The 15,277-nt window shown below is 29.8% G+C and overlaps 1 protein-coding gene across 1 annotated transcript; it reads right to left on the minus strand.

Moving 5' to 3' along the window:
* Window positions 1–12,135: 12,135 nt before the first annotated feature.
* Window positions 12,136–15,277, minus strand: LOC124919267 (two-component response regulator ARR2-like). Its single transcript, XM_047459471.1, has 6 exons — window positions 14,883–15,277; window positions 14,418–14,570; window positions 13,936–14,331; window positions 13,771–13,847; window positions 12,557–13,690; window positions 12,136–12,468 (listed from the first exon to the last, which is right to left on the minus strand). The coding sequence occupies exons 1-6, from the start codon at window positions 15,073–15,075 to the stop codon at window positions 12,394–12,396; spliced, it is 2,028 nt and encodes a 675-aa protein (XP_047315427.1). The 5' UTR covers window positions 15,076–15,277; the 3' UTR covers window positions 12,136–12,393.

Below are 15,277 nucleotides of genomic sequence, written 5' to 3' on the forward strand. Positions count from 1 at the left end.
TAAATGATATTAGGATAGTGGCCAAAAAGATATAATAATGGGACAATCCACCTTTCCACTTTTTTTTTCTTTTTTTCTTAAACTATGAGAAAATTAGCATCACCCTTGTCATAACAAAGAAAAAAAAACTTTGATATTTTAGTTACTCTTTCTATTTAAATCGGGAAATTTGACGAAATTATTTCAAAGATGGGGTTATTTGACCTGGTAGCAAAATATAATTTTTATTGCGTTCGTGATCTTTTTTTTTTAACGAAATTACCCTGGTAACGAAACGCTAAGTGGTAAAATGTGAAATGTCCAGATTATCCTTAATATTTAATATATTCTTGCCTATTTTTTTTTATTTCTTTTCTTCTCCTTCTCTTTCTTCCCGCTCTTCTCCTCCTTCTCTCTAAACTGGGTGGCGGCGACGGCGAAATCCACGACAATGAGCTCCACGACGAGCACGAGCACTGTTCCACTTGGTACGTTTATCCTATGATATTTCAAGTTTATTGATGTTTGGTTTATGCATCTTCGAATCACTGTCAGTTTAGGGTTTACTTCCCGTTTCGTGAAGGACTTCCCGTTTCGCGAAGTCTTTTCATTTCACAATATTGATTATCCATTTCCCGTTTCTAAATCATGTTTTTATTGCAGCCGAAGTCTTTCCTTTGATTGTTAATCAGCATAGATAGACATATATGACATCGGATTGACGAGTTTTATTTATGTTCCTTGTATTGTCGTGACCCTACATCATTGATTTGTGTTACATAAACCACCAACATCCACATATGAAAGCTAAGGCTTCATTTTACAAACATGGCCTTCCACTGCTATTGCACTTTCCAGGATTTATTTGTTGAGCCCAAACACTAGCAACACTCTGTTATAGACTTAATTAACTCATAACTTGATAATGTATTTCCTTTTAAAGTAGTAGTATTGTGTTCAAATTACAACTATGCTTGTCTTATTATTTTCAATGTTCAACCTGTCTTTAATGTCACTGCTGATTGCTGAGTTCTACAATCTATTTGCCTGTCCAAGCATTTGTAATGGAGTATACCTGTATGAAGTGCAGGTGGCCAGTTCAAATTCATTAACTTATGATATACTAGAGGTGTCTGTCATGAATGAGAGCAACTACTGTCAAATTCAATTTCTAAATCTTGATTTATACCCTTGATATAGTGTGATCATGTAATTGATATGGGTTATGTATGAATCAGGTGGATGCTGTAGTGTATCTGGTGGATGCATATGACAAAGAAAGATTTGCAGAGTCAAAGAAGGAGTTGGATGCCCTGCTCTCGGATGAGTCATTGGCAAATGTTCCAGAATCTTGATTTTGGGCAACAATATTGATATCCCTTATGCTGCTTCCGAGGATGAATTGCATTACCATGTGGGTTTGAGTGGAGTGACAACTGGAAAGGGGAAGGTGAACTTGACAGATTCAAACGTGCACCCATTGGAGGTCTTCATGTGCAGCATTGTCCGGAAGATGAACCCAGACCAGACCAGTCAAGCCAGTACTAGAGTGGAGTGGAGTGGAGGTTTCATTTTTGTGGTTTCACATTTTGTTTGAACAATTTGAATTGCTTTTTGCCAATGACTAAATTGAATATGCCAGTCTCTTTTATTTATGTATTTGGCTGATTTGTGTCTACTAAGTTTGGTTTTCAAATTCAATACAAAATTTATGGTTTGTTTTTAGTTAGGTTAGGATAGGATAGTGATGATACTACATACACACATACATAGCAGAGATTTCCATTTTGATCTTTAACCATAACAACTCTTTTTCTCTGGCTTAAATGTTCAATAATTTTAAGCTAAGAAAAAGAATCTTATCAATGGACTAGTCACTTGGTAAGATCTTTAATATAATAACTCTTAGATGTATCAATGACTAATATATAAATAAAGCTTAATTGTAACATTCTCATAAGCCAATCCAAGCCAAATGTGATGTAGATTAAATTCAGTTGAAATTGACAGTTGCACAAAAAGAATGGGGTTAATAACTCTCAGATGTTGTTTCAAGATCCTTTCATCAAAATCTACAACCACGAGAAAACAATTATTTGTTTATCTCAACCAACCAAACAACTGGGATGAATATATGGCTACTATTATTAGCAGGAGGAATATACTTTGTTCTATAAAATTAGCAGAAGTACTTAACGAAACGGTAAAAATTAGCGAAACGGTAAGAATTTAGCAAAACTTCCCTGAAACGGAACCCATTTGATCCGAGATTATCTGCAAATATCATCGACATATATGAACCAATATGAACCACAAATATGAACCCATATGAACCAAATAACAAATATGAACCAAATAAGAACAGTTTAAATCGAAGGGTTTAAAACGAATATCATGGAAACATGAACATAAATCGAATTAGGTTAAGGTTTGAAATGAACATCTTATTTAGGTTAGGGTTTGAAATAAAAATCATGTAAATAAGAACATAAATTTGTATATGTATGAAGTCGACCGTCACCCCGCCGCCTCCGTCGTCGCCGTAGCCGCCGCCGTTAAAGAGAGAACATCTTATTTAGGTTCTTTTCTTCTTCTTCTCTCTCTTCTCCCCTCTTCTCCTCCTTCTCTCTATAGGAGGCGGCTTCTGCGGCGACGATGAGCACCACGACGAGCACCACGACGAGCACGAGCATCCCACTTGGTACGTTTATTCTCTTCAAGTTTCATATCTTCATGTTTTTGTTGTTCGTTTATCATCTTCACATCTGCATTTTCGAATCACTGTTTTTGTTTTTGAATCTGCATCTGCACCACGATGAGACTTAGCGTTTCGCTAAGCCTTAGCGTTTCGCTAAGACCTTCTCGTTTCTTTCTTAATCATCAATCACATCTATTTACCCCGATCTGCAGTTTTAGCTAAATCTTATGCTGACTTTTATGGCCAAAAGCAGAGTCTGGATTGAAATATTGTTTATTCAATTAATGTGTCAGTTGAAACCTGAGGAAGGTCCAGATTATGAAATAAATGTGGTTCCTTTAATTGTTTCTTCAACTAATACCTTACCAGTTTTTTTTCTTATGCTTTAGATGATGTCTTACTTTCCTCTTTAGAGAGATGGAAAGCTTCAAGTGGTATGTTTTATAGGGAAATCTTGTGCTTTCTTGCATGATTGAATTGTATCTTTGTTCAGATTGTTATATGTACTAAACCATTTTGAGATCTTATATGTCACTCTCTTTGTTTTCTATGGGGTCTTATATCTAGAGTGCTCTTCAAGCCTCGATAAATGACAAATAATGAGGTGGAATCGAACGCACTTCGTGGAGTAGAATGGGAAGTTGTTTCACCTACAACATCGGCTGCTGCTGCTCCTAGTACACATGCTAAAGACACAAATGCATTTTGGTCATTATTGGACAGCAATGGCAGAAGGAAAGGTGGCAGGTTTTATCATTAAGATGGTGAAGGGACATCAATATTGCTAGTAATTTAAAGGGTGGAACTAACTATTGCACTTGTTAATATAAATTGTAGTAATTGGTTGTGAATTGTGATACAATTACTTTGATCATATGCAATGTTTCAAGTTAAAAGTTTTTTCTTTGCATACTTTCATTACAATCATAATGATGTTTTAAACCAAACTTTATTCATAGTGTTCCTAATGATGTTTTAAACCAAACTTTTAAATATATGTTATATTACTAAACAAAACTTTCAATTTTCTTGTTGCTATTTTACTAGCATCTTGTCTTGGTGTAGCATTCTGGATTGGAATTCAGTATTTTTTTCAGATTAACAAATAACAACTCTAGATATAGTCGATGTAATCTTTGTGTTTAGCATTGTTTTTATGAAAAAATCTTTTTAAAAAGAAGCATATTTGGACACTGTTGGACACAAAATTACAGAGGTTATATAACTACCTATATAAGTATATATAATGAGAACATGTTCTAAGAGTTACATCAGCCTAGTAGTAGTATTCTCATTCGTGGTTAGGAATGATCTTTATTGAGAGGTTTCAAGTTGATGGTGTGGGCAAGGCCTCTCCAGTTCTCCTCTAGTCCACATGATTATGAGATCTCCTCGTTTTCTTCCCAATGTGAACAAAGTGCCTGCATAGACAACAACAACCCATGAATTATGAGGTATCAAATGAAGTAAAAAAGGAAAAACTATAATTTAGATCTTGATAAGAGAAAATAATTGGTAATTTTCCAATAAGATCTTGATTATGAAAGTACAAATAAGCTGAATGAGTATAACCAAATGAAGTAACCAAAACTACACTATCTGGATCATAACCAAAGGAAGAAAAATCACTTTTAATTTTATGTTTGGTAATTTTCCAACAAGATTGTGAATTTGTGAGTATGATGATAGAGATAGTGACAAATACCTAATCCATATGCAATCATTGCCCATAAGAAATATCCTGCTTTGAGATTCTTCTTTGATAACCAGTCAAACCTCTTTATATGCGCGCCTTAGCGTTACGCTAAGTGCTTAACGAAACGTTAAGTGCTTTGCGTAACGCTAAGTGCTTAACGAATCGCTAAGTGCTTAGCGAGACGGGAGACGCGAATCTTCCCTGAAACGGAACTCTAATGAGCTGCAAATATCATCATGAACAATAATGAACCAAAATATCAACCAATATGAAGAATAATGAACCAAATATCAACCAATATCAACAAATATCAACAAATACCAACAAATATCAACCAATATCAACCAAATATAAACAAATATTAACCAATATGAATAGATTAAACGATTTAGGGTTAGAGTTTGGGTTTGAAACATGGATGTGTATGATGAAAATCGATTCAGGTTAGGTTAAGTTTACTTATCTTTCATTTGATGTTGTTTTCCGTAGGCGCCCTCGCCGTCGCTTCGCCGCCACCGTCGAACAAGAGAAGATAGAAGAGAGAGAAAAGAAATTAAGGAAATGAAAAAATTTGAGTTTTTATATAAAACATAATCCACTTAGCGTAACGCTAATTGACTTAGCGTTACGCGAAAGGGGTATTTTTGTCCAAAATTTTTTAAGTGGTCACCAGCTCAATAAAAATTAGAGAGTGACCTAAGAGCTAAATAGTTAAGTTTTTGGTATCATTTCGTCAAATTTCCCTTTACAAACGTAATTCTTTTGTAAAATTTTATAATAATACTAAAGTTTAAAAATATTTTAATTTGAATATTTAACTTTCTATATCATTTATTTCAAACATTTAATATAATTTTTTAACTTTTAATTTAAAGTAAATTTTATATTTAATTTTTTATATAATTTATTTATATATATAATTTTGTGTTTTTATCATATATTTTTTTATTAATATTTTGTAAATATCATAAATTTATAATAATGAACAATATTAATAAAAATAACTAAACAATAACAAAAAAATTAGGAAAAATACATAAAATACATTATAATAATACACAAAATATAGAGTACTTCATAAACTAAAATAATACACAAATAAAAAATACATTACAAATTATTGAAAAAACAATCAATATTTAATAATAGGATATATTAAAATATTAGACTACCCACAGCAGGGTGTCAAATTTTTTTATTTAACACACTGCCACGTCAGCTTAACACCTCTTTTAACACCCACTTTTTAACATGTCATACAACAGCGTGTTATTCAAGGTATCAAAATTACTTTTTCACTTTCTCTCACTTCCACATCATTTAAACATATACATAATTTCATTTTTTTTAACCACAAACAATATTATTCATCACTTGATAAATCAAACATACAAATATTATTTAAAACGAAAAAGAAAAAAAACACTCAAAACAAGGATGAAAGAGTTTGAAGATTTTAAAAGAAAGGTGATACAAACAAGGATGATAATATGGTAGAAAATTTCTGAAATTTTTTGGTGTCCAAATGACACAAACCAAGTCTCTATTTATAGATCGTGAAAAATAAAAAATATTGATATAATTTTTTTTTTATTGATCAATTATTATTAAAATGTATTTTTAAAATAAGAAAACTAAAATCAAAAGTAGATATTATCCTGCCACATGGCAGCCTCTCATTGGGCCAAACAAAATTTGACACCCATGTCAAATTTTGACACCCAAAATTTGACACCCAAAATTGCCCCCTGCTGCCTCCCACCCTCCTCTTTTGACACCCAAATAACACTCCAAATGCTCCCCTGCTGCGGCTGGTCTTATAGTATAATTTATAACATTGTAAAATATATGGGGTGATATTAAAAAGTTATAAAAGTTGATGTAAGGAAAAATATTATAAGCTCATCTTCAACCGAAAAATCCATTTTCAAACTTATTTTGGTGTAAATGTCACGTCAAACAGTAATTCTTCTCCAACCGAAAAAATCATTCTCAAACCAAAAAAATATTCTTATAATATTATTCTTTATAACTTTTAATATTACTCCATATATTTTACAAACTTATAAATTACAACACAATATTATAATAACATTCAATTATTTTAAACTTAATTATAAATTAATTATAAAAATTCATTAAAAATTACAAAATTACAATACACAAAAAAAAAATACATATGAGATTGAAATAAAAATTATTCGAATAAATAAATAAGATAATTTTTCAAATGTTAGAATTGTGGAACATTATTATAAATTTATGTTATATAAAAAATATTATATAAATGAATTAAATTAATAATTATATAAATAAATTTAATATAAAATATAGGATAAAAATAAAAATATAAACAAATTAAAATATAAATAAATAAAACATATAAACAAATTAAAATATAAATAAATTAAAATATAAATAACTTATATAAATTAATTATATAATAAGTTTAATATATAAAATTATTAAATAAAATTTGAAGGGCTAAAATGTAAATAAAAAAATATATACGGTTCTGTACCGTAACAACGCATATTTGCGTGCTTTGGAGAGTGGAAATGAGAAATCTCATTTTGGGTTTTCGTTTGGAGTACGGTTGGATGATAAATTCCATTTTTTGTATGCATTTCTAGTTCCATTAGAGATTGTCTAAGAATATTTTTTTGAGTTTGAGAATGAGTTTTTCGATTGGAAAAAATTTATCGTTTAATGTAACATTTACACCAAAATGAGTTTGAAAATGAGTTTTCAGTTGTTGGAGATGTCTAATTTTTAAAATTTTAGAGTGATTTAATTTTTTTTTTAAATTATTTAGTGATATACAAATATATAATTTAATATTACTTGCAAGTGGATACTTTGTTTTATGAAAAAATTATTAGAATTTATATATTATTAATTTTTTATTTAATATAATTAAAAGTAGTTTGAAATTTTTTAGGTTAAAATATATTTCTATAACTATACATTATTGTATTTTTTTAATTAATATTAATTTTATAAATTAGATTTTTGTTTAATTAATAAAATTATTTTAATCTTTTTATTTTATAAATTATTTTTTTGTTAGTTAATGTTTTTTTTGTAAAATTTTGAAGTGTTTTAATTTTTTTTTAAAATATCTGATAATAAATAATTAAATATGCGATCAATTATTAGGAGAATGGGAGAGACGAAGTAATTTCATAATGTTAATGTAAAGATAAATAGTTTGAATAAGAAAATGGGAAAGAAAGTAGGAAAGTAGGAAAGGTGGGTAGAAATTATTAATATATATATATTTATATTCTTAAAATTATTATCATATATTTATTATTTAATGTATTAATAATGATTGAAGTTATAAATAATTAAAAAATAATAATAAGTAATTAATAAAAGTAATATCGAAATAAAATTATTAATACATCCACATTTCTATTCATATAATTAATTTTTTAATTTATGTTTTATTTTAATTTATTTTATTTAAGTTAATATTTTATTTTAATACTATATTTTAGTATGTTTAATTTTAATTATAAATATTACATTTATAAAATTAAATAATTTATTAATTGAATAAAAATGTAATAGGTTTAGAGACGATTAATGTGAGTAGCTTAGGTTATATGACTAATTGTGTTTATTTTGTTTTGTGTGTATACTCGTGTTCATACTATGTATATACTTGTATCGTGTATATACTCGTGTTGTGTCCGAGTCAACTCATAATCGTGTTACGATCGTATAAACTCATAATCGTGTTGTGATCATGTCGTCTCGTGCTTTTATCGTGTCAACCCAAAACCCGAGTGAGATAATATCGTATTGTGTCGTTATGTACAAATATCGTGTTGGATCATATCGATTCGTATTTATAACCCATTGCCTAATTCTAAATTCTTTTTTTCATTGTAACATATTTTGCTTATTTGTTCTCAAACTATAACTCAGTTCTTTGTTATTTTATTTTAATTTTAACTCTTATAACTAATTGTTAAATATATCTTAAATTTAATAATTTATATTATATATTTAAATTATTATTTTATAAATTTTATTATTTATATTTTAATATATTAATTTAAATTATTATTTTATAAATTTAATTATTTATATCGAATATATTTATTTAAATTATTATTTTTATAAATTTAATTATTTATATCGAATATATTTATTTAAATTATTATTTTTATAAATTTGATTATAGCTAAATATGATTTATTTTATTTTATTTTTAATTAAGTTTTTTTTAACTAAAAAAATACGCTAAACATTAAGTTCATTTGCGCTGAACATGATTTTTATTTTTATAAAAGTTAAATTTTTTTAACTCAAAACAGCGCTAAACATGGAATTGATTGGAGCTTAACATGCAGCTTATTGACGTTGAATATACCGTGTTGAACGTAATTTTTTTTTTAAAAAAAAATAAGTATTTTTAACTAAAAAATGCGTTGAACATAAAAGTTTTTTGAAAAAAAAAACTAAATATTTTTTTAACTGAAAAAATCGTTAAACATGGAGTTCATTAGAGCTGAACGTATAGTTTATTGGCGCTGAATATGCAGTTTATAGGCGCTGAGCATAAATATTTTTTAAAAAAAATAAAGTTTTTTTAAAAGAAAAATGCGCTGATCATGGAGTTCATTGGTGCTGAATTTAATATATAGTTCATAGACGCCGAACATAAATTTTTTTGGAAAATTGCGATGAACATGGAGTATTGGAGTTAATTGGTGCGGAACATTAAATTTTTTTGAAAAAAAATTAAGTTTTATAACTGAAAAATGCGTTAAACATGAAGTTCATTAGCCTGAACATGCAGATTCATTGGTGCTGAACATGAAACTGTTATTGTGTTTTTACAAAAACATGGTTTTTATATGGTCATTTTTCCATGTTTTTACAAGAACATGACCTTCAATACATATTAATTTAACTATATATTATCAACATCAACACCATCTATTATCATCCAATACAATTCTAACAACTAAATCTAAAGCATAAATAATAAAACTTATAAATAACTCTTTTAAAAAAAATATATAATTATTGTGTTTTTAAAAATAAATATAGTTTTTATAAAGTCAATTTATTACTCATATTTTTACAAAATATGACCTTTAAATACATATTAATTTAACTATCACCGACATAAACAACATTTACTATAATCAAACATGATTATAACAACTAAATATACGGGAAAAAAAATAGTAAAATCTAGAAATAACATATCTTTCCGCGTTTGACGCTGAATTGGAAACGATTACAAAAAGTGTGTTTTGTTTATGAAAAGTTAAAGAACCTAACAGCGAGATAAATGCGACAAAATATATATATATATAAACGAACAAAAATATGATTTCGAATCTAAACCAAACATAGGATTTAAGCGTCTACTTATCATTTCATTTCGAATAAGGAAGGAAGTCGCCTAAGAAGGAAGTTGCTAATCTTTCCCCGGAGAGTTGAGAGAAAGATGAAAACCTTCCAGAAATGGATTTAGAGGTTTTTTTCATTTTTTTATTTTCTCTTTTTTCTCTTTTTCTAATAGTCTTACTTTCATTATTCTAGTTGTCCTATCATTTCTCATTTTTTAAATAATTTATATATTATTTCAAAAATCATTTACCGAAGTTGAAAGCATGCTGTGAGAACGGAGAAAGTGACGTCTCATTATGAATATATATATATATATATATATATATATATATATATATATATATATATATATATATATATATATATATATATATATATATATATATATATCCACCGTCATTGAACTTTGTCATGTTGTGTGGTGGAACACTTGAAATTGATCTCTTTCTCTGGCCGCAAGTTTCTTATAATAATTTGTATATTGAGTAAAAAAATTTGTTTTTCTTGCTGAACTGGTAACAAATATTTATTTTGTTTAATAAGAGGCTTAATTCATCTGTTCAATGGATCAAAATTAATTTTACCCATTAAGAACCTGACACATCTTCTACATCTATATTCTTTCTTTTTCACTTATTATTTTTGTTTCACTTTATTTTCGCTCTTTATTTACTTTTAATTTTTTAAATAATATAAAAAAAATAGAATTGAAAATAGAGGAAATAAGAAAAAATATAAAAGTTTTTAAAAAAACAGGTTGAGTTTTTAGTGGGTTTTATCCTATTAATTTTATGGAGGTAACAGCATTAGAAGAACTAGCCATTTTTACAATTTCAATAATTGAATTGAGTGTCACCAAATTTGAAAAATAAAATAAAATGTCATTTGTTACATGTTTAGCAAGTAAAACAAAGTCTCTTTTTTCTATACATTTATTTAAAACAATTGCATAATTATTTTGAATTCAAAACTGTCTTCAAATATATTAAAAAGATAGCAAGAACATTTTTCTTGTTTATATAAAAGACAACCTAACATGAATGAAATAAAATTTTATCTTTTAAAAAAAATAAAGGAGAAATTAGTAATAAGGGTACCTTTTAGTCCATATTTGAAAAATAATCTATTTAGAAAGTAGTTTTTCCTTTCTTTAGTTTTGATAAAAAGAAGTATGGTCCGTGTCTATAAAATAATTGATATCATTGTTCTTTTCCCAACTTAGTTTGTGGATAAATTATGAATCCAAATTGTTTTGTAAATCATATTTTTTATTTTATAATAAAAAAGTTTGATACAGAAGTTGTAGATTAAGATTTTAAGCTTGATCACAAATTACATAATCCTAATTACAATTAATCTATTTGATTTAAAAAAAAACTCAGATAAACCAAAAGTCTTGTATTACATTTTAATTAAGAACATTTTAAATTAAAAATACGGAAAAGGTCTACTCAATTTTTAAAATTTCAAAAAATAAATATAAATAATATTGTAATGACGTTGTCTAAGATCCGATAAAAATGTAGGCTCGACGGGTAATTTCATTGCTCTTTTTAGATAATTTTTGTGATCTTGATTTTTTATTTTAATTTTTTCTTGTTAAGTGTCTAAATTTGTTTCTGTTTTTTTTTTTTTCTCTATTTACTTTGTTATTTATTCTCTATTTAAACAAGATAATAAATTATGATCAAAATAATGGTTAATTATCTCCAAATTTGTTGATAGAGACTCACTCAACAAAAACAAGAATTTTAAATTTCGTTTTATCTTGGTCTCTAACTACAAAATAAATAAAATATAAGCTAAGATGAAGAAAGGTGATAAAGACTGTTCAATGCCCTCCCATAATGATGAATACGATTGAATAATTATTTTTAAGCTATTTAAACCCAATTCGGTCATTTTCTTTCACCACCTTTTTCAATAAAACATCACAATTATTATTTATTAATGCCTCATCCTCCTCTTATGACCTGTCCATTCTTTTACAACCAAATGCTCAATTATTATATATGGTGCCGTCCAACATTAAATGTTCTATATTATATTATAAGTCAATATACACACGTTACCACAAAATTATTTATCCTAACAAAATATTGGATGGGTAAATTGTTGACACATTTGTCTAAATTAAATAAAATAAATAACATCAACAATTAACCCACCACTAAGTGCTCAGATGTCTTTCCTAAGTCGTTTTCAAATAATTCTTTCATCTAACAAACTCCAAAGTGCAATAATAGCAACAGTCAAAGCCGAATAATTGAAACTTTACAACCTTACTAAACGTTATGAAAGGAGGAAATATTACGATTCCAAAACTGAAGTAGTACCGAGCAAATCTAAGTAAAATTTTGCACATGGCGATCAATCCCCCAAAAAAGAAACAAAGGGGTGGGAGGTGTTATTGAATATAAATAAGGTAACAGATCATCATCCCATCTAACCCGACATAAAAAGATGTTTTTTTTTGGCAATGAAAAGTTCACAAAAAAAAAATAGGCACAAAAGAATTTTTTTCCATAGTACCTAAGGAAAATTAACAGCTTTAACAAGTGTAAATTGATGTTACCAGGGGCAGTACTTTTCCTAACAGGAATCTATGTACATGATGAAATCGCGTTTTGGTTTGTAAGTACTACTAGACCGGGAGATTATCCAAGGAATATCCATCAAACCCGAATTCATTTGTCATTAACCCGACTCCTTCTTGCTGCTGCAATTCAAACAGGGGAATTTTTTTTAGTCACAAAATAGGCCAAGCCAAATGAAACATTTTCTACGAAATATTACTGACCAATTACCTGTTTTAGAATTGCGCTCATGAGATCCTCCTGAGTGTATTGTTCTGGAAAAAACGCATTTTGATTGCTGATGTCTGGAAACCTCTCTGTTTTCGCACGCACCAAATTGTCAGCGTAAATAGAGTGGTTGAATTGTTGTGAGACCACAGCAGCACCACCGATGACATTCCTGTTATTATTATTATTATTATTTTCCATTGAGAAGGTCATCTTTCCAACTGATGAAGTATTTCTGTTCTGAGCCCCGTTTTGAGCGTATGCAAATCCTTGTTGGTGGACAAGGCTAGACGATGGAATATCTTGGCCTGAAGATATGTTTATGTTTTGGGAGGAATCAAATGTCAATCCACCAGCAGTTTGTAACTCCCAATTATCATGTGATTTATGCTGCTGTTGTTGATGATGCTGCTGCAATTCGGTTAAGATATCGAAATTCGAAGAAAACCCTCTGGATCTTTTCATTTCCGAGTTAACCTCTTCTTGAAGAATGCCTTTAGAGTTCATCACTATATTACTTCCATGTGAAAAGCTGTTAACCGAAATATCAGGATTTTGGGAACTAGTAAAATCAACCACCGAGCTAGCCTGGGGTGGTACAACTGCATTGTACGTTGTCACCCTGGTGTCGAGATTATCGACATTATTACATCTCGTCAAGATCCCTTGAGCCACAGAACCAGAAATCCCATTGTTACTACTGTGTGAATTCCCTTGTGTATTTATGTTTCTGAAATTCTGTGCAGATTGTTGTAAACTTGCAAGTTGCTTCGGCTCTACAGAAGTTGGGATCCCATGAAGAAGATTGATTTGCTTGTTATTGTTATTACTGCTTAGTTGTTGCCCGATATCACTGTATCTCAATTTGGAGGTTTCGAAGCTAAAGAGGTTTCTTTGATCCGTAAGTGGAATGGATATGGCGGGTTTAGTAGTGATGGATCTGCCAAGTGCTGCAGCTTGGATTGTAGCTAGACTTTGAGCAGGGATTTGGCCACTGGCTGCTAAAGCTTGAAAATCGAGCCCATTGAGTGATGATATTTGCCCAAAACCTCCGTCTGGGTGTCCCATAAATGGGTTACTAAGGCCACCTTGGTGCTGTGAAACTCCACTTAGCCTTCTAAGATACAGGCGATATTTCTGCAGATCAAAATTTCAGTGCTTAAAAAGAAAGAACAAGTAAAAGGGCAATTGGTAATAGTTTGATTTAAGTAACATACCTGAAGGTGGCTAGCAACATTTTCTCTGGTGAGACCTGGAACGTTCATCAATTCCAGAATCTTCTTAGGAACAGCTTCTGTATTCATTAGGAAGAAAAGGGTTTCAGAATCACATAAACAAAGGCATGAAAAAACTATTTGGATAAGAGGCAGAAGTGTTCATACTTTCTATGCCAAGTTGATTGACAGCAGCCACAAACTGCTGATGGAGTTCAACAGACCAAACCACACGTGGTTTCTTCAGAGTAGACGAATCGTCTCTATCCTCTGCCTCTACCTCATCTTCCTCTTCCTTCCTCTTTTTCGAACTTCTCCAACTCCCTTCATTTGCAGATGATGAAAAATCAGCTTCCTCCGGCTGTCTTACAATCCGATCCCCATCATCAGCACTTCCCGATTGATCGAAATCCCTTGATTCCCTCCATTCATTCTTTTTCTTCCTAATCACATGCTGCCATATGTTCCTTAATGCCTCTATACGAACTGGTTTGATCAGATAATCACACGCACCATGTGTAACACCTTTCATTACCACACTTTTACTATCATCAGCTGACATCACTGGAAAACAGAAACAGAAAACTCGAATCAAACATGGAAAAATACTAATAGTTATGCCACTTCATATCAAGAAATCAATCACTTACTGATAACAGGCAAATCCATCTCCAAACCAATGTGCTCAAGAAGCTTAAATCCATCCATGTCTGGCATGTGAACATCACTTATAACAATATCATATCCATTCCTTCTCTCACGCAGTCTAGACAATGCCACCTCTGCTCTATTACACTTCGTAACTGCAAATCGCAACAATCATATGATTTATACTACAACACCACTAAACCTGGACCAATTTTATTCAATTCAGCCTCAAATCAACCAATATCCGAATCACAGAATCCAATTGATAAATTCTATTATATATATCTTCAATTAGACTCAAATCTGATGAACAGATTCCTAATAAACGTTCGATGAAGAGTTAATCCATGCTTAACGAAATGAAGAAGAGAAAACATCACTCAATCAAATAGTCAACTCCTCTAGAAAAAGAAAATTCACAATATCCAAAGATTACAACATCTAAAACACAAAAGATTCATATATACCTTCATAATAACAAGTCCGTAACATCTTCTCCAATATAAACAAACAAGTCGGATCATCATCCACCACAAGAACACGGAGACCGGCCGGAAACTTGTCCGCGACTACATCTCCGCCGCCGGCGGCAGTAGACTTCCAAGACGCAGTCGAACACTGCATCGACGAAGGATTTACCGTCTGACTTCCCAGATTCATTTGTCAAGCTTCAAATTGAAGCCAGTAGATACATATATAATCAAAAACCACAGAATCAGCAGCTGAAATCCAAATCACGTAGAAGAGAACCAATCCGGATTACTCAGTTCGAATTTCTAGAGAGAGAAATTGAAGATTTTTAGATAATTGGTTTGTGTGTTAGTGAGATAAAGAGAGGTTGAAGACATGTTGCTTAGCAATG

Source organism: Impatiens glandulifera, chromosome 1 (assembly GCF_907164915.1).
Source record: "Impatiens glandulifera chromosome 1, dImpGla2.1, whole genome shotgun sequence".
NCBI lineage: Eukaryota > Viridiplantae > Streptophyta > Magnoliopsida > Ericales > Balsaminaceae > Impatiens > Impatiens glandulifera.

Coding starts and splice junctions, on each gene's coding strand:
- LOC124919267 (XM_047459471.1), bottom strand. CDS start 15,075: ATGAATCTGGGAAGTCAGACGGTAAATCCTTCGTCGATGCAGTGTTCG. Junction 14,571..14,882: donor ACGGACTTGTTATTATGAAG/GTATATATGAAT, acceptor TGCGATTTGCAG/TTACGAAGTGTAATAGAGCA. Junction 13,848..13,935: donor CAATCAACTTGGCATAGAAA/GTATGAACACTT, acceptor TAATGAATACAG/AAGCTGTTCCTAAGAAGATT.